The sequence below is a fragment of the Sphaeramia orbicularis genome, chromosome 22 (assembly GCF_902148855.1).
Source record: "Sphaeramia orbicularis chromosome 22, fSphaOr1.1, whole genome shotgun sequence".
NCBI lineage: Eukaryota > Metazoa > Chordata > Actinopteri > Kurtiformes > Apogonidae > Sphaeramia > Sphaeramia orbicularis.
Window position 1 is genome coordinate 31,544,237 of NC_043978.1, and position 22,917 is coordinate 31,567,153.

General features: G+C 37.8%; 2 protein-coding genes across 2 annotated transcripts; both read left to right on the plus strand.

The window, feature by feature from the left end:
• Window positions 1-307: 307 nt before the first annotated feature.
• Window positions 308-6,048, plus strand: synj2bp (synaptojanin 2 binding protein). Its single transcript, XM_030126221.1, has 4 exons — window positions 308-503; window positions 1,020-1,156; window positions 3,329-3,424; window positions 4,415-6,048. The coding sequence occupies exons 1-4, from the start codon at window positions 440-442 to the stop codon at window positions 4,547-4,549; spliced, it is 432 nt and encodes a 143-aa protein (XP_029982081.1). The 5' UTR covers window positions 308-439; the 3' UTR covers window positions 4,550-6,048.
• LOC115413405 (deubiquitinase DESI2) lies at window positions 328-21,833 on the plus strand. The gene is made up of 6 exons (XM_030126220.1): window positions 328-338; window positions 9,498-9,702; window positions 13,601-13,673; window positions 17,900-17,993; window positions 18,088-18,229; window positions 19,824-21,833. The coding sequence occupies exons 2-6, from the start codon at window positions 9,664-9,666 to the stop codon at window positions 20,061-20,063; spliced, it is 588 nt and encodes a 195-aa protein (XP_029982080.1). The 5' UTR covers window positions 328-338; window positions 9,498-9,663; the 3' UTR covers window positions 20,064-21,833.
• The last annotated feature ends 1,084 nt before the right edge of the window (window positions 21,834-22,917 follow it).

Here is a 22,917-nt window from a genome sequence, read left to right on the forward strand (position 1 = left end):
CAGAAGTAGATCTTTGTAAAATATTAAAGGAAGATTACTGCAGAATAGTTTCATAGATATGTTGCAATCTAATGTTGAGGTTAGAATAATACTGCAGATTGGTAAATGTTCCACAAAAAAAGTACAATATTTACCCTGTAAGATGTATATGGTTGCATTTAAGTATGGAATTTGAGTAAAAGTACTTAATTACATCCCACCACTGGCTGTAGTATAAGTTTTACTTTTGCTTTTTGTGTGTTTTGTGGTTTACCTCATGTAAATCAAAGGTCAGCCTGTAGTTCCGCATGGGTCCATCAGGGGGCAGCACATCCACAAACCCCTGAGTGTGTCCATGCGTAGGAAGCAAATCGAAACTCCTCAATGAGTTCACCTTCAGATAAATAGTTTGTCCCCCTCTTACTCAAGTCTTGGAATAATCACCTGGTGTCTTGGCAACATGAATGGCTCTCTGCACTCCTCCTCCAACGTGGTGGACATTAAACTGAAGAGAGGACCCGCAGGTGAGACGTGGAGAGCGGGGAACTTAGTGGGCTGTTAGCCGACTGTTAGCTAGCTAACCTAGCATAGTCAGCAGTTAAAATCTTCGCTGGGGAGCTAAAAGCTAATTTTGACACTCAAAGTTACATAACCTCATTTCTGCCTATTTTCTCCTGTAGTGACAGCATGAATTTACTTTATGAAATCTCTCCGACTCTGTAATGTCTTAATTTTATGAATTAAACAGTCTTTAATTCACTTTGAAGCTGTGTTTGACTCTTTTAAGTGTTCCTCGGCCTGCCATAGACAGTCTGGTCCATTAAGCCTCATCACAGTGTCACAGTTAGTTTGATGTTTATTAAAGAACAATTTGTAAAGTGCTGTTTGACTGAATGCACCTCCAAGTTGCAGTGTATTGCAGAAATATTCCCGCTTGTACTTTGAACACTGAATCAGCAACTTCTGCTCTGGTAAACACTGATATCTTTGCTCCCAGTATTTTACCTTTAAACCTCTATCTTGTGTTTTTTTTTCTTCAGGTTTGGGCTTCAATATAGTCGGGGGCGTGGACCAGCAGTATGTTGTGAATGATAATGGAATATTTGTGTCTAAAATAAAAGAAGATGGATCAGCAGCACTGGATGGAAGACTTCAAGAAGGAGATAAGATCCTGGCGGTAATAAACTCTTATCGTGGGAAGGGAAATTTGATGTGGTCAGAATATAATAAGTACTTTCACTCCATTACTGTGTTCAAGTGTGAAATGTGAGGTGGTTGTTGTAGTAGATCAAGGCAATTTGGCCCAAAACTTGTATCTTAATTTTTTTCTCTGTTTTATGGACAATTTATGACTCTAATTTGGTAAAAAAAAATTTCAGGCTATAAGACAAAACATGATTTAATAGTACTTTATCTTTACAAAATTATTGTGCTATAAATCTGTTTCAAATCCTCGGTAGCACAAAATAGGACACAACCAAGACTTTGTAAATTATTGTTGTCTATTAACCAGAGTTTTTGATTAATTCAAGTAAATTGATTTATTTTTCCTCTGCATTTAATCTTTCCTAAGTGACTTATCACCATTTATTCTAGTATTACCCTCTGCATTTTGCATTTTTCTGTGAAAATTGGGTATTTTCCTGTAGCAAATTTACTGATGAGATGTTTGGAGAAGCTCAGAGTAGATTAAAAGAATAGTGTATTAAAACGGAGAAAACTGAAGAAAAAGTGACTATTTTAACAAACTATGTCATTAAATATGAAAACAGCTGTCTACAACCACTACCTTTTGTTAAATTACAGGAGTTTTACTGTTGAATCAGTGTTACAGAAGATGATGCTGCTGTCACATTCTCTGTGGAGCCTCTGAACATCCAAATGGGTCATATCTGATGATGATGAAAAGCTGAGAAACTAGGCTACATTTTACCTGAATTATTTACATGTTTTAACAGGATTAGTGGTTCATAAGTTATTAAGCATTTTAGATCAGTAGATGCTTTTCGTCGCTGGTGGTTATTTAGGTCTTTGAGGATTAAGTGATCACTTTTCTCTTAATTAGCTTCAGTATTACTGAAGATGAATATTGTATATTTCTCCACACTTTGTCTACTGGTGGATGTAGAGATGACAAAACCAGAATTAGCAGTGCATTTTTTGTTTTACATAATACAGTAGATTTTTTAAAAAGCTATTACTGTTTCCTAAAAGCACCGGAGCCACTTGTGAGGAAGCCCAGAGCTGAGGGGTTGTTCTCACTGAAATATCTCAGTATAAACTTTAAACTCATATCTAAAATGGAGGACAGCATGGTGCTGCAAGGTCTTGAGTTTGAACCTAGCATCACTTACTGGGGCCTTTCTGTGTGGAGTTGCAAGGGTTCCCTCCAGTTGTTGTGGCTTCCTCCCACCATCCAAAGATAAGCTCTTCGTTGGTAATTGGTCAGTGTCTGTTGCCCATAGATGTAAATGTAAGAGGTAATGGTTGATAATCTGTATATGTCAGGTAGGACTGCACTGTTAATCAATTTTAAATCAAAATTAGATTATTTAGTTAGGACGATGTTCAAAAAAGGGTAATCATCACATTGAATTTTATCTCTCTCATACCTCTGGGCCACGCACCTCCGGGCTACCATAGGTGGCTCCTCCTAACTGTGACAGCGGTCTCCACAGTCTTTGGTCTCCACACACCAGTACACAAATGGCATTTGCCAAGGAGAGTGAGAAGTTCGTGGCTAAAAATAGCAAGAGCAAGTCGGTTGTGTGGAGTTGGTATGGCTTTGAAGCTTCAGATGAAGACCAACCCATTCCTCACTGCAAACTCAGCCTAAAGGTGGTATCTGTCAAAGACAGCAGCACAACCAACTTATTTCAGCGCCTCAAACATCATCACACGCCAGAGTGGGAGCAGTGCGTTGCATTGCAGGCTGCACATGAAAACGACATGCTGACTTCTGTTATCTTTTGTAGTTTTACCCAAAAATCGAAAATCGGGTTTTTAGAGGAAGAAATCTGGATTAAATTTTTGCCCAAAATCATGCTGCCCAAATGTCAGACCAGTGATGTATTGGCAACATGTCTAGGGTGTACCCCACCTTCACCCAATTGTTGCTAGGATTGGCTCCAGCATCACTAAGACCCTCCAGAGGATTAAGTTGTTCACAAAGTGAATGAATAAATCTATAATAAAAATTTTATTAATATTGAGGAGACACTAAAACAGGGTGGTTCTTGATTAAAGTGTAGCATTTATGCTTTGTTGCTTTATCCACTAGATCTTGATAATAACCCTGCTTATTTAATGGCACTTTCATGTCTTCATTTGTTGTATTTGTGTTTTGTAGATTAACGGAGCAATGCTGGATAATCGGACACATAAAGCTGCAGTGGAGCTCTTCAGGTCAGCAGGAGAGAATGTAGAGCTTAAAGTTCTGAAGAAGGTAAGAGACAGGTTGCTTTAAGAAGAGTTAATGTGTGTTTTTTTGAGTTCCTGTATCATGTAATCATGTTCATAGGACTGTTATTTAAAAAAATTGCACTTCTTGTTAACACACCACTTAATGTTGATATGATTATAAACATCATAGAAGCATAAAAATTCAGCAGACCTCAATATGCAAATGGTTTCCTCTCAAATTGTTAATGTTTTGTGTTTTAAGTGATGTTAGTTTTGTCATTAGTTGTTTTTGGCAGCAGATTTAGGAAATTTGGCTATCTATAGCAAAAACAACCACACTGCTAAAAGACGTACTTCCTCCATAATCAGCCTCCAGCCACAGCTCAACTTGTAAATTAAATGGCAAATCACTCAGAATCTGCTGTACAGGACGTTAAAGCCAAGTGTAGGTCAAAGGTATGCAATTGTACAATACTAGCACATTGACTTGTGGGGAACCACAGGTCATACTGATACAGACATCTAGGGACTGAAGTTAGTAAATGCATCTTTCCTGTTTTTAACTTAATTTCCCGTCATGCAGCGTGGTACTGCGCTTCCCGTCAACTGTCATGGGCATAGCAACGTGATTGTAAGGCTATTATAGTCCAAAATGACTAATATCTCCAAAAATATTGGTCCTATCAACTTGCTGAGATAATTAATTAATTTAATCTGGAGATGGGCCTATTCTTCAACTGTACGTACCAAATTGACCAGTTAAAAACGTCTGTTTCTCAGAACTGTGCACACACACACACAGATGCTCTGAGACCTTCCAGTATTTTGATATAGATTACAGGTCAGGACTGTTTCAGCCAAACTCTAACTGGCTTCATAAATGAATAAACAAATACTCAAAGTAATTAAACCTAAACAATGTAAAATCACCTTTCCATTATAAATTCTGTCCTTTATGTTTTTTACTCTACACCTGTAATCGTCCCATGATAATTTGACTCTTACACCACCCTTTTCTGTGTGTGACTTGCAGGCCCCTCACCTCACAAACGGACCTACAGGCTCACAACCAGAACAAGAACCCTCCATGTCTTCTCTGGGAATACTGGCTGTTTTGGCAGGAGCTGCTGCCGTCATTGCATTCATCTACATGCGGAAGCACTTTTAACTATTGTCTCCATATTATTTTTAAGATCAAAAACTTTGCTAAAGGCCAAAGAAGTGAAGAGGGAATAAACTCTAAACAGTAGACTTTATTTTTGATTAGTAGATGTTGGCGTCACTGATGAGTTTCTCCGTATTCATGTGTATTATATGATTAATGGTAGCTGTTTTGCACCTTTCCTATGCAAAGGGATGCTCTCTTTTCAGAGGTTACTTTAAATAGATAACTTTGATGTTAAGTAAAGAAAGAGGGATGTACATGACATTCCTGCTGCCGAGCTGAGCCGGGCTGAGCTCTTTTGGCAGCAACACGCAGAGTTTATATGTAAAAAATATAGTAGATGATTTGGTAAAGTTAAACTGACTGAAGTTCTAGGGTCCATTTATGAACTGGACTGAAAGACAGTGTTGTGTTCAGTCTGTCATAGGCCTCTATGCAGCGACGTCGCTGACAAATAGATCTGTGGGAGGAAGCTGCCGTCATTTCACTTTATCACTGTTTAAAAAATCACAACTGGGTTTGATTTTCATTTTGCACTTCTTGTACAGGTTAACGGATGGAATGGCATCCAGCCATGCTGCTTAGATGAAACTGTGGGATGGAAAAAAAGCCTGCAGATACTGTAAAACATTTTGTCTTTTAATGGACTCCACCGAGTGCCTTTTCTGTGTTCCAAACGGTGGTGGTGTTCATTTATTGTTGATCCTTTTCATGACCAAAATGAAAATCAACCCGCTGTGTCTATAAACACGTTTAAGGATATGGCATTGTTATATGTTCTTGGGAACAAATCCCCATAAAAGTCTGTTTTTCACTGACTTTGTTGAGGAATGGAAAGAGATGTGTCCTTTAAAAAAAAAAAAAAAAAAAAACATGACATTTGTTCAGTCGCCAAGTTTAAGATGTGTGTCATGAAGCATCACTCAGGGTGAGCTATTAAATCTGAAATGTTTTGCTTCATGTTTAAGGGCATGAGTAGCTCAGTCCCAACTTGAGACTCCACTGTCATCTTAATGTTCTTGTCATTTTGCATCAAGGTGAGTACTTATAATTATGTTGCATGATCACGTTAATGGTCCTTGAGGAGCGCCTATGAAATCTGGATTATAATTCTGAAAATAAATTGTGTACTTGTATGAAGGACCAAAACTCTAATACGAGAAGCAGCTTTGAGCCAATCCACACAGAGGGAATGGAACATGTTATTTACTGTCGATACTTAATGTTTTATTTTTGCACTAGTCGCAATCACGGATATTCACTGTCATGCAGATGAATATTTAAATAGTGTTTTCTGGGATGTGTTTGTCCGTCTTATCACTCTGCAGCGTATCTGTCATTTAATTGTCTGACTGTTGGTGGTCTGTAAATACGTTTCATGTCGCTCTGCTGAGTGGGATTGTGAATATGTGCAGAATGCCAGAAAGTAGATCAGAAGAACTACTAAATTATCAAAAATGTGGTTAAAATTCAGCCATGTAATAAAGTTTATCATGAATTCACCCAGTTTTAAATGTTTTATTTGCTTTTTTAAATTTCAAGATGTATCAGTGATTGGATGGGTTTGTTTTTTGTGTCTTATGCCACCCAATGAGGCACCAAAAAAAGTAGCAGGTGTGACATTAGAATGCTATTCACTAGAAAATCAACATTTTGTTCACATCTCAGCTGTAAACTAAACATTCTGTTTTCTTTCTAAGGACTGACAAGGAAAATTCTTCCTTAAACACAGCTCAAGTTTTGTATAATCAACACAAATGGTGGATATTATATTAAAAATGACATCCCCCATGTGCTTATCAGCCATTACAAGAACTCAGTGTCACTTTCAATTTTATTTAAGTCACATAAACGCTCACTGAATTAGACAATTCTGTTAAAGCCACTTTTCTTCGTTACAAATCAGCTTTTTAGTGCTAGATTATTTGTAAGGCCATTTCCTACAAGGGGGAAAATGTTAAATAAATCAAAGTAAAGAAGTTTTGGATCAAAATTTGAAACAGATGGTTTAAATAACTTAAAATAGTATAGAGGTAGATTCTTTAAAGTTCTGCATATTGAATAAAATTATTAGATCAGTACGATTAAGATAAACTTTCAGTAAATAGATATTACACATTAAATTCCATTATTTGTACATATTTGACAAATGGTCCTTTTGTAGAAACACTAGAACATGTTTGTTCATTGTACATGTGGAAATTACTGGTTTTCATCCATATCTAACATACATTATGGTGAAGGTGATTTACTAAGAAAAAAAAAAAAATTGTATGCAACAATCTTAACTGCTCCAGTGAATGAACAAAAGATCATACAATCCCTCTTTATTTTTCACCAAATTTTACATCTGTGAAAATTTATGTAGGAACCACTTAATATCACATTTAAACATTTTATTGATCAAGTCTGAGCATATCCTCAAATACAAGCACATTTAAAAAACTGATTAAGAAAAAATACATATCTATTGAAAATAAAAAAATATATGTATTTTTTAAAAATTCCAAAAATGGTTGTTTTTTTGTATACTCTTCCTGTTTAGGTACACATCTTGACATCTTTTGTGGTTACATGTTAGCACATTTTAATCTCTTCTTTCATTTTTTTTAATATTTCTGTCATTAAACTAAATACATTTGTTCAGATGTTATTTCTAATACTTTGTTTTGCTACATCCCTGAAGAAACAAGAATACAAAATATATAAATAATATAAAAATAGTGAATATATTAACCCTTTCATGCATACTGGTCACTATAGTGGACAGTTATTCTACAGCTGTTCTCTTGTATAGTCACAGGTTTTGCCGTTTTAGTTCCATATCAGCCAGCACAGTGGACGCTTATGCACCATCCCATAATACACTGACATTCAGACCATTACTGTAACTTTCCTGCTCTCGATAAACCTGATCTGCACTATCATATTTGGGCGGCTGTGGCTCAGGTGGTGGAACGGGTTGTCCAATGAACGAAGGGGTGGCGGTTCAAATCCCGCTCTGTCCTAGTCAGTCTGTTGTGTCCTTGGGTAAGACACTTCACCCTCCTTGCCTCCAGTGCCATTCACACTGGTGTATGAATGTTTGGTGGTGGTCGGAGGGGCCGTAGGGGCCGTAGGGGCCCACGCTTCTGTCAGTCTGCCCCAGGGCAGCTGTGGCTACAGATGTAGTTTACCACCACCAGAGGGAGAATGTGAGAGCGAATGAATAATGGGTCAATAATGTAAGGTGCTATATAAATCCAATCCATTATTATTATATTTCAGTGTAAATCAATTGCTAATTGTTATTAGACTGTAATTAACTGAGGTTTTTTTTTAAACGAAAGTGTTTTGGTTTTTTTTGGTTTTTTTGTTTTTTTCCCATATTATTTGAGTGAATAACTAGCATAAAATGTGAGAAAACATCATTAAAATGTTTTTATATCATAGTTTTCACACGGTATATCAGTAAATACATATTTCTTTGCTTCAAAAATTAAAATAATTAAATTGTGCCTAGCTAAGTGGACATTTTTGTAACTCCATGAAAAATAGGTTCATAAAAAATTTCAATCCCATTGTTTTTTTCATGCCTAAAGTTGACTAAAAACACTCAGGGAAAAAAAATCTTGATTAAGGTACTCATAATTCATACATGAAAGGGTTAATAATTAAAAGAATAAATACCAGTTTAGGCAACACCGGATGTTATCATTTACCTTTCAAAATAAAAGCATCATCGATTTAATTACATTTGGAAAATAAATAGGCAACTTTAACAAAAACACAAAACAGTGGCTTTAAATAAATGAAATTGTTCCATAATGTAAATATGAATATACTAAGATTACAACAATGTAAATTTCTGACTAAAATAACAACAAAAAGATTTTTAAAAAAATTATTGCAGTGGATATGATGTAAAGTGTATTTTTCTGACATGTTGAGGAAAAAGTCACTTAACACATAAAACAATTTGCATTTTAATGACAGTAGGAATAAAAATGAAGTGTGAATGTGTTGAAGCTTAAATAAAACAAAGTAAAGAACAATCCGCATATTCCATCATGCGGTGAGTGGTCAAAAATAGTAAAGTGTTGTGTTTTGTAACAAAGTATGCTCCTGTCCACCCACCACCGGCAGCAGCAGCAGTAGCAGCAGTAGCAGAACCCTGGCTCCATCAGCTGTTGGAGGATGCAGCCTCGGAGGCAGATATGATGTAATCAAAGCTTCAGTCTGAACCACAGAGAGACGGAGACAGGAGGCAGAGGCACCGCTCACATACTCACATCCAACCTGCCGGTGCGTCTCCATTACGCCTGCTTTGGCACTTTTTTTTTTTTTTGTAAGGATTAATCCGAAAGCCTCCATCGGGCTGTTCCTGTCGGTCGGAGTCATGTCTGTGAGTTCGGATGAGCCGGTGATGCTGGATGCGGGCCAGCGGTAGCAGCATCAGCACCAGCACCAGCACCAGCACCAGCGCGAGCTCCGGCCGGGGATGCTGCCGCTGCCGGTGGTCAACTTGACTCCATCAGCTGGAATTAACCACCATGGCTCGGGCGTCATCTCCCACAGCTGCCCCACTGTCCTGCGTGTGAAAATGGCCCGCACCCCGCCTCCGTCGTCGACGTCGGTCCGCCCAAGCTGTCGCCTTTTCGCCCGTGATGCCGACAGCAGGGCGCCTGCTTCGGATCTCAGCACTTACAGGCCCTCGATGTCCGCTTTGGATCATGTTATCACCTCATCCGCGTCTGATCTGATGTTTTGAGCTGTTGTGGTTGCTTTCATTTTGTAGCACACCCCCCTCCGGTAACACTGATTCCCGTACAGCTGATATTTTTGGAGCCTCGTCCACACTGCTGGGATTTAGGTTTCCTGCGCTCCTGATCTCAGAATAATGGCTCTGTAACATCTGAGCTCCACTCGCCCTGTTTCTTCGGACGTTTTCCTTTGCGGCTTCCCTGCAGAGCTGTGCGCCCTGCGGGGGGAATGTGCAGCCTCCATCCGTCCGCCAGAAGCCCCCACGCTGCTCCTGCGGTCCTCCGTGTGGCCCTGTGACTTCACAGGGGTGTGGAGGTGCTGACAACCTGAACGTGGAGGGTGGGACGGTTGCCTTTACAGCTCAGGTTTAAACCATGGCCAATGAACCGGTCATCCTTAATGTGTATGATATGGTAAGAAAACTGCACTCACTTTTTTCTGCATATTAGTCATTGTTTTGTGATTATGAAAGTGAGCAACAGACCAGTCAGAATTATCCTCATGTTCAGAGTCTTATTGCATCCTTGACTCATTCTACTCCAAGGCATGGAAATATACAAACATTGTATTTTTCGTCTCTACTTCTAGTTTTAAAAATTGAGTGTTAAGTTACATTTTCATTGAGTACAAGTAGTCACACCTATCTTCAAAAATTTACTGCATTATTCCACTGATGAAGAGGTTGTGTGGTATGTGTAACTCACTGATGGAATGTAACAAACATTCACTCCAAGGTAACAAAAAGTTACTGAGTATTTACATATTCTAATACTTTTATACTTCTGCTCCACTATGTCTCAGAGGCTTTACTCCACTACTTTCACAAGTTTAGTTGCTAGTGACTTACTAGTGAGATTCAAATTATTATTATAATATAGAGGTCTAATAATAATAATGTAGCTTTACCTAATAGTATATACTGTTATTAAAAGTAAACTTTTACATTACACATAAATACATACTTCATCAATATTCCATTTTTTGCCAGTTTTACTTGAGTAACATTTTGATGTCAGTATTTTCACATTCCTGATTCTTATTTATTTGCTCAGCTCACATTTCAGTGCGTCTTCCATCACTGTGGCCTGATGTGAGTTGCTTTCTTCTATAATTCACCTGTTCAACCTGCCAACATTAAAAGGTGCCTCCATTAAATAATGACTTATGAGGTGCTCTGAGTAGCAAGTGGCATGTAGATAAAAAAAAAAAAAAAAAGATTCATACTCTGACCTGAGGCCTGTGAAACAGGAGCCTCCTTCCCTCACTGACCCCTGTGTCTCTGCTCACATGTTGTACACACACACTTACAGACACACACACACATAAACCCCCACACTCCAGCAAAGGACAAGGGTCCTCATTCAGACCGGTTGCTGAACAGTGTCCCCTATGAATATTATGCAACGTGTTGCTGTAAACCCACAGAGTCGTTCCATTTACAGACAAGGGTTTTGCAGAAACTAGTACCAGCACATATCTGAAGATGATCAGCTGAAAGTACGTCTGGTTTCATCTAAATTTATGTAACAGAAATGTATTGAAAAGTAAAATGTTACTTTTTTTTCTGTCTGAAGCATTTCAACATGTGGCACTACTACATGAATCATCCCATTTTCCAATTTGAAACATTGTTTAAATATAAAACATGTCTATTGTCGACGTGAATCTTTATTTTAAGAAATATTCCCACACATTCATGCATACACTCTCAGTCAGATGCAGTTTTGGACTCAGCTTTTCCCTGATGTCTTCAAGTCATTTCACAGATGAGGCCCAAAGTGAGGCCAGAAGTAACAGCTGCTCAAACAGCTGATTAAATTCCATCATGGCCCTGCTGTGATGGGACTTAACAGGTCATGGGTGGCTGTTGAAGGGGGGAAAAATGGTCATGAGGGAGGTGACAGTGAGTATCATCCTTAACTACTTCAGTGAGAAACTCAACAGCACAAGAATACAGCAGGATCTTCCTGAGAGTGCATCATGTGAGGAGGGATGATGATGAATCGATCATCTTCAATGTGAAATCAATGTGACTAGATGTGTGTAGTGGTGCATGCTGTATCTGCATAGGCAGGAGATTGTAGCAGAAACTGCATGGATCGCTGCAGCAGTGATGGCTTGCAACAATCTTTCACAAATATTAAAGTCTGTCAGAGAAAAATGATTTATTACCTTTTAGTGACTTAAAAAGCTCAGCTAATGTCTGAGGAATCTCTTGTTTGTGCACTCAGGGGAAAGTCATTTGATATGCAACTTACCACAATCTCATTTTACTTGGGAATTTGTCCTTGGCTGCTGTTTTTCTTCCTGGAAACATTGAGGGTTTAAAGATTTCTGTGTGTGTTCCTGGTGTGACATGGCAAAGACCAAACAGCCAATAGTGTAGAGGTCACTGCTGAAACATGAGAAGACTCTGTTGACACAAAAGGTAAAGTAGTGGGAATGCTTTTATTGTATTACTCTGAGCCCGGAAATGTATTCTATTATTAATAGAGGACAGCTGGGGCAGCGTGGATAGCTCCTAGCAGGCTTCCTCAGGGGTGTCTGAGACTGGGCGCATCAGTGGGCGTGGGGGTGGGAGTAGTGGTCTTGCCATGAATTATGTCCTGATTGTTTGCAGCGAAGGGTGCCAGAGGAGCTCACTGCTACACGGACTGTGGTTTTATGAAATAATCTATGAATTTTAGGCTGACAGAGCAGATCGATTGTAATTGTGATTGTAAATCAGCCCTGTTTCCTCTTTGTTTTTATTTTTTTCTTCAATGAATGCTGGGGTGCCTGTTTGGGAATGAAAGAAACTGATTGTTCCTGTAAAATCTGAGTTAACAAGCTTTATTCATTCATTTCAAAAAGTAGAAAATGGGTGATCACAGAGTAATTCACCACAAAACTATCATCAACATGTTGTTCACAATAACAACCATATCAGGATACAGTAATTCTGTGATACTTGATACATTGGCAGAAAATAATCAATGATCATCAGGATGTCACTGAACAAAAAAAAAAAACAACAACTAGAAAAGCACTCGGAGAGCGCAGACCTCCGCCAAGGCAGATCAGTGCCCCACCACCCCCAGTCACCACCAAAATTTAATCATTTGTTCCTTGTGCCAGTATCAACATTTCCTGAAATTTTCATCCAAATCCGTCCATAGCTTTTTGAGTTATTTTGCACACGGACAGACAGACAAACCAACGCCAGCAAAAACATAACCTCTTTGGTAGAGGTAACAATTTAAAAAGATTACATGCAATTGTTGTTTTCATGAAGCTCAGCAACTTAAATCAGTGTTTTTCAACCTTGGGGTCGCCTGAAATTTCTAGTAATTGATAAAAATAAAAATACTAAAAAAAAATATGGTGAGTTGAGAGAGACAATCACAATCCATAAGAGACATCCATAAGACATGACAAACTGTGAAGCTGAAACTGAAGCACTGTGGTACTGTTTATCTGTCAAATGTTCATTGTGGCCGGCAGCTCTTTCATCATTCATAATTTGAGTTATTGTTTGTTCAGTATTAATTTGCAGCCTTATAAATCCAAGCTGAACTGACTGTACATATCCTGACCAAGGAAAATAAAATTCTCACTTTGTGCAGTAATCTACACCTGGCTTTTCCATCCATAATAATATACATTATATAGCCTAAATGTCCTCTAAAATTTACATTTATTTGCAACATAGTATAGCAAACTATTACATGATCAAAAACAAATTAATTTTAGCAAAAAAAATTCTCCATTTTGAATGTCTAAGGTCAGAAGCCAAAAAAGGTTGGGAACTACTGACTTAAATTAATGTAAACAAGTGCATAGTCTTTAATACACACTAGTGACTGCCAGGTGAAGAGATTCAGAGTACCTGCATGTTTTAACAAAGAAAGAGGTGGTACAACATTCGAGATAGGTATATCAAAAATGATTTTACACACATTTAATGTTCAGTATAGTCCTATAACATAATTCAGTGTGAGACAGGAGAATACTAGAGGAGTCCACAAGTCATGGTGCTTTTTGTGCCTTAAGGTAAAAAGTTAAAAGTAGAAAAGAGACTGAAATTAAATGGAGAGAGATGAGGAATGACACTTTCAAGGTCACCCATTTTTGCTGTTGGTCATGGTCAGCAGCAGCCTTAACTCTTATAAGACTACTGTACTTTATATATCCATTTCTTAAGGAGCAAATATTGCATGAAAAATTCTTTGTCTACTGAACGTGTTGCACATATATGTTAATGTCCTGTGTTGTGTATGTCGCCTGCTGCAGAACGCCTAACTCTTCCTTTCTTTTCCTTTTTCTCTGCAGTACTGGATAAACGAATACACTTCCAATCTGGGCATTGGAGTCTTCCACTCAGGCATTGAGATTTACGGCAGAGGTAAGATGGGGTTTCCGTTATGTCTGTGAAATCCTATTACAGCGTGTCTGGACTGAATCACACCAGGTCAAACCCTGTGCTAGGACATCACAGTCTGATGTCGAGGCTGCTTCACAGAAACAGATGAAGCTGCTTTTAAAAATGGAATATGGAATTGTGTTCCTAATAACATGACCCCATTTCTCTGGGTTGAGTCACCGCTGACTCACTGTGTGGATTGTGTGTGTGTGTGTGTGTGTGCTTTGAAAGGCACAAACCAACATGAAACTAGATCACTGAGAATTCGTTATACCACTTCAACCTGTGGTATTGGATAAGTGTGCAGAGAAATGAAGTGATAACAGTGAAGATATGCCTTTTTTAAGGACAGGAAATCACTCAAACTAACATGTAACAACAATTTTATGCACAATAATCCTGTGATTCGATCAGATTTATTTAAAACCCTGTGTTTTTGTTACACTGCCTGGTGTTTGCACATCACTGGGATCAAAATGCTTTATTTCCATTACAATTAATATGTACCTGTTCTACATACATAGGACAGGTACATATATATTAATATAATTTGTAATATTGTATGTTTTTGTGTTTAAATCATGTTTTTAGTTTCACACACCACAGAAGGTAAAATGCGCAGGAAAATGTGGGAGCAGAAGGTTTTTGTTGCTATGTAGAAACAGAGAAGACATGACAGATTGGATTACATGAGGGTGTTTACTTGTTTTCACCTACAATTCTCACACTTCCGTACCCTTCGGTTCAGTAAGCCCAAACACCACATACGTAATACAAATGTGTAGGAGTATCACACGCAATGAAAATGAGCACTTTTCATGACCCCACAGAAAATGAGCCATAGCCACAGTCTTAGGTTGAAAAAATATTTAATTGCATCATTTTTCTGTCAGTAAACACCACATATATTAGATCTGAACATCACAGTAGGTTGGATATAACTGTAAGGTGAAAGTAAAATATGGCTTAAATGCTGTCTTTCTCGTACTTTATTTTGGAAGAATCTGTGAAATGGGAAAGATCCAAATACAGTTTTGAGTGGTGTTATATTCCAGTGGATATCATCATGAACCCAACTGTCTACAGCATTTTATAAATCATAGCGAAATATGTAAAAAAAAAAAAAAAAAAAAGGTAAAATGGACTGCACCTATATAGCGCTTTTCCACACCTTCATGGTCCCAGAAGCACTTTACAAAGCCTCCCATTCAACCATTCCTGCACACACTCATACACCAATGGGCGGCTGCAGCCATGCAAGACGCTGCGAGGCCCTACTGGGCACAATTTAGTTCAGTGTCTTGCCCAAGGACACTTTGACATGTGGACATTCAGAGCTAGGATTCAACCCGGTGACCCTTAGGTCATTGGATGACCCCACCTTACCAACTGAGTCACAGGAGCCCCTGTGTGACTAAGTATTAGTGCACGTGAGGACAAATGTTATCAAATGCTTGTATACAGCAAAAAGACATTTTAAATCAACTCATACATATTTACATGTTTGTAAAGGAGTTAACTTATATGTAGTATTGATGTTCCAAACTCTAAACATCAGGGGGAAGTCACATACCAGAACGCATACAGGACTACCAAATCCACCAACAAATCAGTGCTATGTCCACGGACTGTACCATTCACTAAACATATAAACTGATTGCTTATAGACATCTCTAATGAGGTTTCTTTAAGTTTTCTTCTTCAAATTAAAACTCAGTCGGTCAAAATAATACTATGTCTTATAATCTTCACTTGCTGCGTCAACTGATAGTTTACATTATAGCTCTGTTAGCTTAGCCTCACCTCTGTTTGTGTTGTCAATACTTGCACTGAAGATTTGTTTGGAATCATTCAAACAAGGTCAGAACTGTCATAGTTTAGTCAGAACTGTGGAGCAACAAACAGCAACTTAGCAAAGACAATAACATTGTATTTAGATGACTTTATACCTTCATAAGCACCAAACTCCAGTCTTGTCCTTTAGAGCTGTGTCCAGTGGTGAAAACAACAACAGCAGTTCTAGCTTTTATCACTCTGTCACTTTCTTTGACTCTAAATGCTGTTTCTTAGTGGTTCTCATTCCATCTCATCACTTTCTGATGCTTTGCTCTAAGGCCCCATGGCATTAGTTTTCCTCACCATGGGGTATCAGCAGAGTGACTCACTACTCCCTCTAGTGGTCGCATAAATCCACCAAACCGAGAATAGAGGGTATGCACGTGACGTCACTGCTAGTGGAAGTCACCGTGGTTATGCCCACAGAGTGGCAGAAAGAGGGAGTAGAGTAGCGGTGGCTTCAATACTGTCTAAACTTAAAAACAATATTTAATTAAAAAAAAAAAAAATGGGGAAGAGCTGTTGTGCGATTGATTGTATGAACAGGTTTGAAAAGCAGTGGGAGCTATCGTTTTACAGGCACTGAAAGACAAAGAAAAGAGACGTAGATGGATCCACAAATCCAGGAAACCAAACCTAGATTTGTGGATCCCGTTTTGTGTCAGGTAACATTAATTTATGCTGTATTTTTGAGTAAAATCATGCCTTAAATGACGTATTGTTTTGGCTAACGTTACTTCTTAGTAAAGCTCTCGGTTTCATGATCAGATCTGTCATAGTTTTTGTCTTTATTTTGTGATTATGAACCTTGTGCTCCTACATGATTAGTAAACTAACTTTAAACTGAGGCTAACCTAGTTTCTCAAATATGGGGGAACTGGAGAATAAAGCTACGGCGAAGTATTAGGACCACATAAGAAAATAAAACACTTATCACTACGAGTATAAAGCCATAAAATATCGATATAAAACCCGTAATTTTTGAAAATAAAGTCGAATACAAAAAGAATCACAATGTTATGAGAATAAAGTTGTAGTTATAAAAAAAACTCAATCATTCGTTTATGAGATTAAAGTCGTCATATTCCGACAATAAAACCATAATATTACAAGAATAATGTCGTAATTTAAAAACAGGTGGTATAAATCTCCTAATTTCCCAGAATCCAGTGGTCCCCGGCTGGTCCACAGCAGTAGTATCTGTGTTGGATAAAGTACTTGATCTGAACTAGACTCAGTAAATCTCCTCAGTACCAGTAGATCATGCATATATTCACTGGGGTCAGTACATGGTCTTCTGTAAATGCACTTTGGATCAGCTGGTTCTGGGCCCTGGTTTTGGACCCTAGTTGTCAGTAATGATGAAACCACATATATTTGTTTCAGGTAAAAATAGTGATGATCCCCTACACCCTGGATGTTAGGATACGCGATTTCTGTCCACATGTCAATGTTCGTGAACCACTTGTTCTTTTGTAGCTCGTACGGATCCATGTCGAGTCCAATTGTCCCTAATTTAATTTCATATTTCCCATTTTCTCCGTCTCACTGTGTTTACTGCTATACTCCGTCATGTTGAGCAGGTTGGTTTTTGCCACTCAGTCTGATTTAGAGGGACAGGGCCCAGGGGGGAAGTGACGTATGTGCATACCCTCTATACAAATAAACCAAATGCATACCTCCACAATCCAATATAGTGGTGTCTTTAGTATAACTTCATAGCTCCTAATTCTCAGCACTTTTATAGCAATTTTAGTCCATTTTTTCGTATTTAAAAGTAAAAATACCACACATTGCCTCTATTATGTATTATTCCTGAAATTATTTGGTGGATTTGACAACTTATTCATCATTCCCTTTGCTATTGAATCTTCAGTGTTTTATTTATCAACTAGGACACTTGATGGAGTTCATACCACCAAGGTTTTTATCTCAAAATGTTAGGAAAATAGGTGAAAAATATCCCCTTTGACTAGATCTGCTCTAACATTTAACAGGTTTGTCCTTGGCCCGTGACTAACCCATCCACCAGGTTTTATGAAAATCATTGCAACAATTTTTGTGTAATCCTGCAAACAAACAGAGGCAGGTGAAAAACATAACGTCCTTGGTGGAGGTTAAAAAAAGAAAGAATTCAGAATCTTCATGCCGATTAGAGCCCCTCTGTTTAATCTGCTGTGGCCCTGGAGGCGGTCGCTGTTTTCTGTTGAGCTGCTGTAAATACATAGAGAAAAGGCAATAATTAACCCGGGCTAATGATTTAAGCACAGCATGGTGATGATTAATTGCGTTCTTCAGTGTAATTACAGTTGTTTAGTGTTTCCGTCTGAGGAGTTAAAGTGTGTTTTGCGTCTTTTCTTTCTGTCACATAGAATTTGCATACGGGGGACATCCTTATCCTTTCAGTGGCATCTTTGAAATAAACCCTGGAAATGCTGCTGAGCTGGGAGAGACGTTCAAGTTCAAGTAAGTGCACAGACTTTTTCACATCATTTGTTCATGTATTGTTATTTTCACTAGAGAAAAGTGTGCTAAAGTTTATATTTGTGTCTTTTTACAGGGAAGCCATTGTTTTGGGCACCACAGACTTTACAGAGGAGGACATAGATAAAATCATGGAGGAGCTTGGAAAAGAATTTAAAGGCAATGCCTATCACCTAATGCACAAAAACTGCAACCACTTCTCCTCCTCACTGTCTGAGGTCAGTCTGAGAAAAATATCCAATAGTGTTTATTCTTTTTTTTCTTATAACATCCACACCTCTGGAAAAAAAATTAAGAGATCATGCCAAATTTGTGGACCTGAACCTGAAAACCTCTGGAATATAATCAAGAAGAAAATGGATGGGTAAAATCTACTACATAAAGGTGACTTTTGTACCAGAAACACCATGATAAGAAAGTTGTAAATAAGGGTTCTTCCGACAAATGTTTTCTTGAGTCAAAAACATAATTATTTGTCTGTTAAAAAAGGAATATGAACTTGTTGTCTTTGCATTATTCAAGGATGGAAAACACTGAAGCTTTTATTTTCTGTGAGAAAATGCTCTAAATTAATATATTTTTATGTAGAATTTGGGAGAAATAGTGGCAGTACTTTCTAAATCCACAATGTCAAAAATTTTAAAGATTCAAACCATTGGTGTCCTACACTTTTTCGTAGCTGTAGGTAGTGTACTGACACTGTAACATAAAAGGAAAATGTGTGTAACAGGTATGAAAAACAAAAGGAATCTTGCTCAAAGAAACACATTATTAACATTTGTAGAGAAAAGCTAGTAATATACTCATCCGCTTGTCTTTATTTAAATTTTTTGGTGGGTTTTATCTTATATCTTATGCTACTTCATCTTGATTTTATCTTGTGGGTTTTATTTTTTTTCATCTTTTGTTGCATGTTATTCTGGTTTTATGTTAAATTCTTTTTGCCCTTTTAGCTGCATTTCTTGTATTTAAGGCAGGGGTCTCAAACATGCGGCCCGAGGGCCAAATGCCAAAGGTTCCAGTCCGGCCCGTGGGATGAATTTACAAAGCGCAAAAATTCCACAGTCAAGGCTGTGGAACTCATTTTAGTTCAGGTTCCACATACTGACCAATATGATCTACGGTAAAATAATAACAGCATAATAACCTACAAAAAATGATGACTCCATATTTTCTTCTTGCTTTGATGTGAGAAAAATAATCTTACATTATACCTATAAATAATACAAACTTCAATTTTTTGTCATTATTTTAGTGCAAAAAATAACATGAAATTATGGAAATATTTACATTTACAAACTATCCTGTAACAGTAAAATGTCAATAACCTGAACAAATATGAACAACTTGAAATGTCTAAAGAAAATTAAGCTCAATTTTAATAATTTTCTGCCTGTTACTAAGTGTTTAGTGCCTTTGTAGATCTGATCCACAATGCACATGTAGAAATGATAAGTTGAGGCATAATATTGTTAAAACTGCACAAAACTTTCTTAAATTTTTTTAATTTCAATGTTAGTTTTTTCAGGTTATTCCCATTTATTTTTGTTTGGATAGTTTATAAAAGTAAGTATTTTCATAATTTAATTGTGTTTTTTGCACTTAAACAAAGACAAAAATTTGGAGTTGTCATTATTTATCGCTCATTATGCTATTATTTTACTGGTCCGGCCCACTGCAGATCAAATCGGGCTGAATGTGGCCCCTGAAAGGAAATGAGTTTGAGACCCCTGATTTAAGGTGTTACAAATAAAGTTCATTATTATTATCCCAGGGTTTGACTTATTGTTCGTTGTTGTCTATATTTTTTAGTTGCTGTGTGGACGGGAAATCCCTCGCTGGGTTAACAGACTGGCGTACTTCAGCTCCTGCATTCCCTTCCTGCAGAGCTGCCTGCCTAAGGAGTGGTTAACGCCGGCCGCCCTGCAGAGCCACATCAGCCTAGGCCTCCACAAAGAAGAGCAGAACGAATCCAGCGATGAGGACCCTTCGTCCCCGTCCGGCGCCGCCGCCACGGGCTCCTCCCACAGCTGTCGCCACACGAGGGTGTGAACTGCACCCCGCGAACTCTGACCTCTGGGCCTTCTGCCATTGCTGCTTGTGGCTGAAGTGGCGTCAGTAGGCTTGAACAACCACCTGACCTCATACTGTTCGTCCTCTGAGTAAAGAGGCAGGAAATAGAGTGCTGCTGCCAGAGACTTCCGACCTCCAGTGGCTCTGTCGGTCCCTCCTTCAGGTGACGGGATGACAAACTCTGATCCGAGCACTGAAGCATGTCTCTGACTCGACAACAAACCACCTGCAGATCAGAAGTTTGTTTATTATTAGTCTTTTCCATGAACTTTGAAACCTTTGTCAGCCTTGTTCCCTGCCCTGCCTTCAGAGCTGCTTTTGTAGAGTAGATAGACACCTGAGACTACTGATAGTGAAAATACCAGGAAGATGCTAATCTGCTCAGTTTTAACAAGTTCTCGTTCAATAACCTCTATGTGGCCTTCAGTTGATATTGTTGACTCTGCTTTCTCTTTGTGGATTTCAGTGATTTCCTTTGGCCATTTTAGAGGGTTATTTCAGGGGGTTATAGAGGATTTGATTGCTCCTCGTGCTCAGAGTTGGACGATACAAATGTTGCATGTTGAGAGAACCTGACAAAACTTAACCAAGGCGCCACATACAGTACGTATCATATAAAAAAACTGTTTCCTCTCCCTTTTCTTTTGTACAAGAATTCTAAAAACTGGCCGTTCCCTGCCAGTATATCCCAGATGTACACAATCGAGGGCAAATACTGTTCAGTTAAAACAACCCAGCAGTGCAGTCACTATCTGTGAACACCTCAGAGACACATAAAGTCTAGCTGCTACATTCACACTGACTTTTGACCCAGTACAAGTTTTGTCTACTCTTTTATATCCAAATGATCTTTATATTACAGCCATGGGATAACTTCTAAGATAATGGGAGTATATATTTACACCCAGTTGTTAATCTTGGGTGGTACTAGTCTATAGGTTATAATCTTTTTCAACATTAAACCAGTAATGATGCGCTGCCATTAGAAAGAAAAGTAGAAATACATGTTCCCTCTTAAATTACAATTACGCCATTTATGTTTGGTTTATTTCATGGATCTGTAGCATGTTTACAGATTGAGAACAAACAAAGCTGAGGTTTTTGTTTGCATTTTGAAGGGAAAATATGATGTCATTTACAGTCATTGTGAATTTAGCATGACCACAAGTAAATAACTCCATCAAAATTTATTTTGCTGATCAGTGGTGGTGGTGATATCATAATGATGATGTCAACAGACCGAGGCTCCGTGTTGTTTTCATTTTAATTCATGTTGCTTGCTTTTTTCGATGCAAAAACTCAGTAAACCTGGCCATATGTAATTTCAACCTCTTCCCTTATCCCTCCTGCTGTGTTCTGTTCATGGACAGCTACCCTTTCTCAGGAAGGAACGTGTAGTAGTGACAGTCATCTCATTCCCACTGAACACCTTGATAAATGCAGTTAAAAGTGCAAATTTCTAATTTTTCTTCTTCATGTTCTTAAATAAGCTGTTTCCTTATTTATTTTTGATGTCGTCTTACATTTCACCAAGTGTATTGTGTTCAGATTTTGGTATATTTTCAGTTGACAGGGACTGTAAATTGATCAGTATTACATGCTCAAAGTCTTTGGAACTTTCTACAGAGCAGACAAGTATGTTTTTCTATTGTACTGTGTCAACCTTAACCTCGTATTTCCTTTTCCCAACCCAAGACAGTTCCAAGAATGATGATTATAGTACTAGAATAAAGAGAAGGAACAAAGAAATGTCTGCTTCTTTTGGTTTATTTTGCTGTACTTAATGCTACTATTGACATCTGTGGTTATACTAGATTACACTGGTCTACAAGGAAAATGCTTCCAGAATAAAAGTAATGAAATTTTACCACATGAGAGTCACTGATAAAGAAAAATCAAGTAAAAAATACTGGTTGGCTGAACTCTCCAAGATACAGCCTTGGGTCAAAATGTGAAATTGAAGAATTAACGAGAGAATGGGTTTGACTCAAAAGGAATATTTGTCTCAGAGCTACAAGATCTACTTCGAAACACTGTCTGCACATTAGAATACATTCACTTTACAGGTTCTATTTAGTGGAAGATTTATAAAACTATTATATAAATGTACATAAACCAATATATATGTGTAGTAACACTTAATCATATACCTTGAAAACATCAGCAAACCGGCACTTTTGTCATTTATTTTCCAATTAATCTTATTAAAATATGTAACATTCAGCACATTTAATCTCTGGAGCAAATCATTTCTAAAAAATTGTAGACCAGTGTTTCTGAAGAAGACAATGACATTAAAGTTCAAAGATATATAGAAAGTGATGAAGAATTTTATCCATCTTGCCCGCCTCTAAATAGAGCTCGACAGATCAACACAGCATTAATTTTGGCATAAGTGCTTTTTCATGGCAGCTATAGTTGAACCTCTACGTAAAAAGAAATTACTGAAAAAAATCACCACGGTTATGCCTTAACTGTTTTATACTGTTATGAAGAATGATGGTTTTTTTGATGTTTTTTTTTACAGTTTTATGTACAAGATATTTAACAATTATTATATTTTTGGATTAGGTATCAAATATTTCAGTCTGGTATGCTCCTACTCAAGTATTATACTTATATTTAACCCTAAAAGACCTACCAGCAACCAAAAGTATCTACTAATTGTTAATAACTTCTGAACTGCTTGTCCTATCAGTACATTGACATAATTCAGGTAAAATGCAGTTTCTCAGCTTTTCACTGGCATCAGATGTGTGTTATTTGGGCAATCAGATGCTTCTTCGTCAAAGTGGAGACACTGTTATCTTCTGCAAAATTGATTCACCAATAT